At 50.0% G+C, this 8,608-nt stretch overlaps 1 protein-coding gene across 1 annotated transcript; it reads left to right on the top strand.

Moving 5' to 3' along the window:
• The first annotated feature begins 6,205 nt into the window (after positions 1-6,205).
• On the top strand, positions 6,206-7,434 carry LOC123059663 (double-stranded RNA-binding protein 1-like). Its single transcript, XM_044482174.1, has 2 exons — positions 6,206-6,496; positions 6,929-7,434. Exons 1-2 carry the CDS (start codon positions 6,253-6,255, stop codon positions 7,225-7,227), a joined length of 543 nt encoding a protein of 180 aa, XP_044338109.1. The 5' UTR covers positions 6,206-6,252; the 3' UTR covers positions 7,228-7,434.
• Positions 7,435-8,608: the final 1,174 nt, after the last annotated feature.

The following is an 8,608-nucleotide window of genomic DNA, read 5'->3' as shown; positions in this document are numbered from 1 at the left end:
CATCTACTAGGGCCGGCGCCCCCCCTGGCACCCCTATATATAGTGGGGGGGAGAGGAGGGATTTTACACCAGCCCCTGGCGCCTCCATCTCCCCCCGTTACGTCTCTCCCTCGTAGTCTCGGCGAAGCCCTGCTGCTGTGACGCCCTGCATCCACCACCACGCCGTCGTGCTGCTGGATCTTCATCAACCTCTCCTTTCCCCTTGCTGGATCAAGAAGGAGGAGACGTCTCCCGTCCCGTACGTGTGTTGAACGCGGAGGTGTCGTCCGTTCGGCGCTGGTCATCGGTGATTTGGATCACGTCGAGTACGACTACATGATCACCGTTCTTTTGAACGCTTCCATGCGCGATCTACAAAGGTATGTAGATGCATCTAATCACTCGTTGCTAGATGAACTCCTAGATGATCTTGGTGAAACGAGTAGGAAAATTTTGTTTTCTTCAACGTTCCCCAACAAGATCTTGCGTGATCGTAGGAAATTTTTTGAAATTGCATGCTACGTTCCCCAACACAGGTTTTTAGTGGAGATTATGTCATGTTCTGGCATGACAACAGGGAGTTGGGATCCTTGTCTCAACCATTGTAATCCAGATTTCCGCATTTATTTTCCTTTTCCAGGGAAAAATTCATTTCAGCGAGGGAAGTGATAGCCGAGGAACATAAATAGACACCTTTCTCTCTTCCTCTCACCTTAGTTGCTGATTTTGCAAATCCCTGCTTGACCAACACCCTTCTGTAAGGATGATGCCTGGTCTGGCCCTGTAAGCCTAAGAATTTTATGGCCATAGTTTCTATACAATGGCACACCATCATCTGCATTCCGATGTGACCCTTTCTTGGATTTGGAAAATGTGTTGCACTATGAAGATCAAGGTATTTGCATAGCTTCGTCTGCTGAACGGCACCATAAATATACAAGAGATATGTTAGAAATGCGCCATTGCATGTGAGTGATGATAAAAATTGTGTGCTCTGCCCAACTGTAGCAAGGGAAGATAGAAACCATTTTTTTTTCTTTTAATGCAATTTCAGCAGCATGGGCTTATCTTCAGATTTCTTGGCTACCTGCAACCACCATGTTTGATGTGGCTACAAATACCCATAGAAGCTTTGGTGATCCTTTTTCTCCGGAGTGGCTTTCACTGCCTGCTGGCATACTTGGTTGCAACATAATGGAAAGATTTTTAGGAATAATAGACCCTCTTTTTCAGTATGGAGATCTGGGTTTACTCTTGATAGGTATGTGTTGCAGCATATGATCAAGCCTAGGTTTAAATATAGACTCTTCAGATGGCTCGCATTTCTACCTCCTTAGGTAGGTGCCCTCTTTTTTGTTCCTGTTCTTAACATCTTGCTATACATTCGATTCTAACATTATTGGCTTTAATACAGTGGAAAGATTGTGGGCCTTTTCCCCTTACGGTGTACAGCAAAAATACCGACACTTAATCAAAATATGGAAGAATAAATGGCGGTGTTGGCTAGTTTAATGCCTTTCATGTATCTAGTTTATCAATACATTGGCTTTTATGACCTGTATTACATATACATGTTAGGAATTATGATAGTTTTTAGTTCCATAACACTTTTTCATGGATATGGCATATCCACTTCTTTTTGTACCTTTCTGTCACTATGTAAGCTTAAATTTTTACCTATTTAATTAGCTAGAGACAAATTAACCTAGAGTAATCATGAGAGTAGGTTGAATTGGCTTGTTAAAGACCTTTTTTTATGCACTGAGCTAATTACCTTTGTGCCGTTATTTTCTGCGGGCTAGTGAAAACCTAATGCCCCTCCCTCTCCAACACCATTTTGGTGGGACGAGACAACCTTCGAGTAGACTAGTTAGCCAAGCTCATCGCTCATAGTCTTTCAGAAGATGAATAATGCGCTATCTAGAGGTGCATCCACGCACATGGCAGATGGTGGTGTCTGCGACAATCATGTACATGTTTTTCGGCATCGAGAGCAGGGGTTACTCCTGATATGTATCTGTTGCAGCATATGGCCAATCCTATATTAATTTAAAGATATAATCTTAAGGTGGCTAGCTTTTTTTACATCCTTAGCTAGGTGCCTTCCTGTTCTTAACATATTGTTATAACATTATTTTGGCTTTAATAAAGTGGATGGGCTGTGGGCATTTTGCCTTGGAAAGTTGCAACGTATCAATGCCTTTCATGTATCTAGTTTATTCATATATTGACGTATATGACCCGTATAACATATAATCACCCCGTTCTATAATGTAGTGCATACATTTTTTTTGTAAAGTCAAAGGTTATGAACTTTGACCGTGTTTATGGAGAAAAACATATATATCTAGAATGATAAACATATATCATTAGATTCATCATAAGATGTACTTTCACATTTTATACATCTTGTATTGTAGATATAGATAGTTTTCTCTATAAATTCAGTCCAAGTTAAAAAAAATTGACTTTTCGAAAAACCTATACGCACTATATTATGGAACGGAGGGAGTACATTTTAGGAATGATGGAAGTTTATAGTTCAATAACATTTTTTCGTGGATATGGCATATCCACCTTTTATCGTGCCTTTCCGTAACCAAGTAAGGTTAATATTTACCTATTTAATTAGCCAGAAAATATTTTCCCATAGTAACTCATGAGATTAGGGTGAATTGGCTTGTCAAAGACCTTTCATTCTGCCCGACCCTCTTTTCTGCCCGGGCTGCTCCTGGGGGCGGCAGGGTGGAACCCTAGCCACCGCCACCTCCCCCCTCTCCTCCTCCCCTCTCCCTCGCTGCCGTTGAGCAAAGCTTAGTCGGCATCGGCACGGTGGGGCCCCTCCCCCCCCAGCCGGGTGCTTGCAGCGTGGGCTACAGAGTTAGTGCGGCGGCGCGTAGCTCGTGTAGGGCTGCTCGGGGGGAATCCGCGCAGGCATGCTGGTGATGTGGCTAGGCGACTGGCGGGTGTGGCTACGCGGTGGTGGCGACGTTCTGCGACGGCGGGGCTGCTTGGTCTGGCGCGCTGCTGTCCGTTGTCGGCAAGGGAGATGGCCAGCGACGTGCCTAGAGAAACTCAATGGCGGCGCCTGAGAAACTTGCCGGTGGCATGGGGTTCTGCCCGTGGTGCATGAGGACTAGATGTGGGGCTGTGGTGGCAGGGCGTTCTCGAGAGACGTCGGTGGATCCACCGGTCCAATCTAGTGTGGGAAGCTCGTCTGGTCGGTTGTTCGTCAGCGGCGCGGGCCATCTTTGGTACTCTTGGTTGCTAGTGGTGGTGCAGCGTGGTGCTGTGCCTTGGTACGGTGTGTTCGGTGGTGGGTTGTTATGGTGGCGTGCTTGACTAGGACGCAGGCGGAGCGGGTCTATGGGGGCAGCGACGCTCTTTGTTGGTCGTGCACCGTAGGCAGCATAGGGCGGCGGTGGTTTCGGCCCATCCCTTCTCCTCGGTCCAAGCCAGCAGCATGGGATACTCGCGTGGTGGGATGGCCAAGAACTGGGGCTCGTGCTCGGGCATATCGGATTGGGCCCTAAGGTGGGTCGGAGCTCCCGCTCCGGGTAGGCGACGGTGGGTTCGGTTCAAGTGGTTCCTGTGGGCGATGAGTTCCGTCTCCTCATGGGTGCGGTGGTCGTTGGGACTCCACTACTCCATCAGGCAGATCGATGTCGAAGACCATAGGCATGGCGTGCGAGCGTGCTTGGTGATGGTCGTTGCTAGTTAGGTGGTTGTGCCTCCCTCGGTCCACCTGGACTAGCTGGAGACGCGACCGTGAGGGCCTCATGCCATGGAGGATTCACCTAGGCTCCATGGCTGATGCCAGGCTAGGAGTCCAATTAGACGCCTTTTACCTCTTCAATCGTGGTGGGTGCAGTGTGACGTGGATGGGTGGTGGTGTCTCGGACATGGATGTCGGGGCGGCGGACCATAATGCTGGTCCACATGGTTGGATCCCCGGCGGGCACCATGGTGGCGGTGATGGCCTTCCCTCTTGGTCGTGTGGGCGGCGATAGGTGGAGCGACGGATGGCTCAGGTGCATTCTCTGTCACCGGTAGTGGCGTCACCCTGATTCAGATTTGGAGTAATGACCTCGTCGCGCTTGTCCTGAAGACCTCATGGCTACTCGAGGTAGCTACCAGGTGAAGCTGCACGCTTGGTCGCTGACAACGGCAACACTCATAGGCGTCGGTATCTTTTTGAAGAAATCATCATGGTTCTCCTCTCCATTTAGGGGTTTCGGGTGAAAGCCTTTGTCCATTGTGGACTTGGCAGCGGTGACGATTAGCACCGTTTTCCCTCCTCGAGGCATTGTCATGGAGCTTAGGTGTTATATAGGATGTAGTGTGGCGTTGTAGTCAGTTCATCTTGTGCTATCTCTAATAGCATAGTCGCGTGCTTCTTACGTGGTCTGGTTATTCTCGGATCGGCATTGTTTGAGGGCTACCTCATCATCTTGTATTGTTTGACCGTGTATTTCTTTTTGCTTGTTGCTTTATACATAAAGCCAGGGCGAAAGCGGGTTTCAAGAAAGAACATAAAATATTTAGTTAACTACTAAAAGCTAGTTACATTTTTGCTTACTAGCAGGCCTTTGGGTAATGAAAGTCCCTGTTTCTGGCTTGGGGCTTTCTAAGAACCGAGACCGAAACCCTACCCTCCCGCACCGCCACCCGGGAGGTGGCCGGGGAGGGCACCATATCCTCCGGCCACGAGCCTCCCCTCCTCCTCCCTCGCCGCCGCTAGGGGGCGCGGCCGACGAAGCCCAACCGACGCCCGCGACGGCGGGGCTCGATCTTCCTCCAGCGCAATGGGGTGGCGCATGCCTCTTCTTTGGGTGCGGGCGCGGGGCGCCACGGCGTGGCGGCGCACGGCCTCCTGGCGGGCGTGGTGATACGTGGACGGCTGCGCGGTGGAGCACACCCCGCCGTGGCAGTTGGATCCGGCTTCGGGCTCCCAGCATCTGGGGTCTGGCTTCGGGCTCCTGGCGGCTGCAGATGGGTCTTCCCGTCGCGAGCGCGCGATGGTTCTCATCGGGCGACGATGGTTCTGGTGGTGGCGTCGTCCCTCGGGCGGCGCAGATCCGTGTGGTGTGGAGGTGGTGGCACGGTCACTTGATGGCGGACTAGATCTGTGCGGGCCCGGCTCGGCTCCGCCTGCGATGGCTTCGGCGGACGAAGGTGCGGCTCGTGCAGGGGGTTGCGGAGACGGGGGCGCGCCCATTGCAACACGGCAACGGGGGCTTCATGAGCCATTTCGAGCTCGGCCGGGCCTATGTGCCTGGTTTGCTCCTCTTGCTGCGTTCGGTCTGCGACCGCCGATGGCGGTGGAGGTTGTCCCCTCCCGCGTGGCTGCTGACGCTGCCACTCCTCGTTCCCGGCTGCTCCCTCTCAGACCCATCGGTCCCGCTTCGGACTCCATGGTGAGATGGCGGTGGTGGCTCCAAGACCGTGGTGGCGCATGTTGGTGGGCGGCAAGTGTGGTGGAGCATGACAGATCGGTCGGGGTGGTGGGTGTGTGGCGGACGAGAAAAATCCCTGCCGGCTTGGCTTGCACCGACGCAGTGGCGCCCGTGGGTGCTATCATTCCTTCCTAAAGGGCGTTGGGTATCCCCCTCACCCATGCCTCTCCGCGTACCGTGGGAAATCCAAGGACCAGTCCGGGCAGCAGCGTCGTCATCGTCGCGTTCCTTCCTGAAGGTGTTGCTTGGTATGCGGTGGTCCAAAGTGCTAGGAGTGCAATGGAAATCTCCAGAGGGCATAGCGGCTGCGGATCATCATTGTTTTCGTCGATCCGGCTCTGTTGTCATTATTTTTTTTTCTTTCCTTTTTATTTTGTTTTGGGCGTGCTTGTGCTGTCTGCCCCAGCAATGGATTCTCAGGTGTATCGGGTGGTTGATATATCTATATAGCGGGGCAAAAGTGTATTTCAAGGAGTTACATTTTTGCTGTAAAAAAAGCTAGTTACCTTTTTGCCGTTATTTTCTGGGGGCTAATGAAAACCTAATGCTCTTCCTGTCTAGCGCAATTTGGGCAGAACGATACAAGCTTCCACCAGACTGGCCAGCCAAGCTCCTAATTGACCGCGTCCCAGCTGTGCTCAACAGCCCGCAAGCTTCCAAACAAAAAAGGAAGAAACGGGCGCGTGCAATTAACGCACACCACGCCGGCCGGCCACACCCTGCGCAGATCAGATCGAGGCCTCTCCGCCCCGAGGAAACCATTCCGACCCCTCTTTCCCTTCCCTTTCCGACCGAATCTCCCTCGAGCCCAGCGGCGATGTTCACTTCGAAGCTGCATAACCTGTGCCAAAAGCTGCGGTGGCCGGCGCCGGCCAACGCCGACCGGCGCGAGGGCCCGGACCACGCGCCGACTTTCCATGCCACCGTGGCCGTCGGCCCCGCCGTGTTTCGCTCGCCGGCGGCACCCAGGCCCCGCACGCGCAAGCAGGTGCGGGATCTGGCCGCCAGGGCAGCCTTCGAGGACCTCGCCGGCTGGGAAGCCCCTCCGCAGCTACTGCCCGGTGAGTGTCTATGTATGCGCGCGCCCTAGCTAGCTACAGTAGATCCGATTTTGTTCTAGATTCTAGGGCTCCTCCTCAGTCCTCTCCACCGCATGTACTGGCTCTCCTCCCATGCCGCGCTGCCGAAGCAGACGCCCAAGGGCCTCGTCGTGCTCGCCGAGATGACAGGAAGACAACATGTTAACACTACAAAATCTACGCCACACTCAGGAGATGGAGCCATATGGAGATCCGAAAAATCTTCAGCGCTTGCAGACCACCACTTCAATGGTGGGGAGCATAGTAAGACAGCATGAGACAAATGGTCCTCGTCCCTAAAATTGAGTTGATCTTTTTTCCATCTCTCATGCTATTGTGAAGCTTCTTATTGGCAATCTTGTCACTAAAATGGTTCTTGATGTTCTTTCGCACTCACTATTCTCTGTACTGCAGAAACACAAGTTCCTTACAAGTGTCAGTTGCAAGATTATGCTCAGAAGAGACAGAAAGATTTACCGTTGTATCACACCATTCAGAGTGGTCCACTTCACCTGCCAATGTTCAGGTCAACAGTCACCATAGATGGCCGCACTTTTGAAAGTCCGAAAGACTACAATACAAAAAAGAAGGCAGAATCGGCTGCTGCGGCAGCTGCCCTAATGGCATTAGCTGACCAAGCAAAACCACTGGAGAAAATGCTACTGGTTGGTTTCACCTATATATTTTTTGATTCTTATTATGGGATGGTCTAGACTTGCACGGCCTCACCTATATATTATAGTCCCTCCGTAAACTAATATAAGAGCGTTTAGAATACTAAATAATGATCTAAACACTCTTATATTAATTTACGAGGGATTATATAATAAGCACTAACATCCTTCACAACTTATCTGTATTAGTAGACGTGTTCATCTCCCATATCGGATTTCAATATTGAAGAAAATAAAAACTGAATTGATTCACCGACTTCATCTAGTGAGGGTTGACAAATTTGACTATCATATGTTCAGCGCAAAAACTACCCATGTCCTTCCAAAGAAATAAAACCCCTTGTCTCAAAATTTAACCAAAACCAACACTTTTGCTCAGCTGTTGAAATTGGCTAGATTAGCACCATGTTTCCCGTTACCATTTTTCGGTCCAAAACAGTGTTTCACAGGTCAACGCCTCGGTGCCTGGCGCTGACTTTTGGGACCTCAATGCCATTCACGTTGGCACCAACAATATTTCTTAGCTTTGCATTGGGCAAGCTAGCTAGGCAGTGAGCTTGTCAAGAAATTATGCATCAAAGCTAGCTAATAGCAAACTAACTAGTTTTTGCTTCAATGCGAGACACCAATTGAGGTGGTGTTGAGGTTACAAAGTGTTGGAAATATGCCCTAGAGGCAATAATAAAAGGATTATTATTTATTTCCTTGTTCATGATAATTGTCTTTTATTCATGCTATAATTGTGTTATCCGGAAATCGTAATACATGTGTGAATACATAGACACCAACATGTCCATAGTAAGCCTCTAGTTGACTAGCTCGTTGATCAACAAATAGTCATGGTTTCCTGACTATGGACATTGGATGTCATTGATAACGAGATCACATCATTAGGAGAATGATGTGATGGACAAGACCCAATCCTAAACTTAGCACAAGATCGTATAGTTCGTTTGCTAGAGTTTTTCCAATGTCAAGTATCTTTTCCTTAGACCATGAGATCGTGTAACTCCCGGATGCCGTAGGAGTGCTTTGGGTGTACCAAACGTCACAACGTAACTGGGTGACTATAAAGGTATACTACGGGTATCTCCGAAAGTGTCTGTTGGGTTGACACGGATCAAGACTGGGATTTGTCACTCCGTATGACGAAGAGGTATCTCTGGGCCCACTCGGTAATGCATCATCATAATGAGCTCAGAGTGACCAAGTGTCTGATCACGGGATCATGCATTACGGTACGAGTAAAGTGACTTGCCGGTAACGAGATTGAACGAGGTATTGGGATACCGACGATCGAATCTCGGGCAAGTAACATATCAATTGACAAAGGGAATTGTATACGGGGTTGCTTGAATCCTCGACATCGTGGTTCATCCGATGAGATCATCGAGGAGCATGTGGGAGCCAACATGGGTAT

Source organism: Triticum aestivum, chromosome 3A (genome assembly GCF_018294505.1).
Source record: "Triticum aestivum cultivar Chinese Spring chromosome 3A, IWGSC CS RefSeq v2.1, whole genome shotgun sequence".
NCBI classification, from domain to species: Eukaryota; Viridiplantae; Streptophyta; class Magnoliopsida; order Poales; family Poaceae; genus Triticum; species Triticum aestivum.
Note: the sequence above shows the minus strand (reverse complement) of the source record. Positions and strands in the feature narration are given on the sequence as shown.

What these genes read in the sequence shown, in the direction of transcription:
- LOC123059663 (XM_044482174.1), top strand. Translation starts at nt 6,253, where the DNA reads ATGTTCACTTCGAAGCTGCATAACCTGTGCCAAAAGCTGCGGTGGCCG. An exon ending in CCCTCCGCAGCTACTGCCCG is followed by an intron (nt 6,497 to 6,928) that starts GTGAGTGTCTAT and finishes TCTGTACTGCAG; the next exon opens with AAACACAAGTTCCTTACAAG.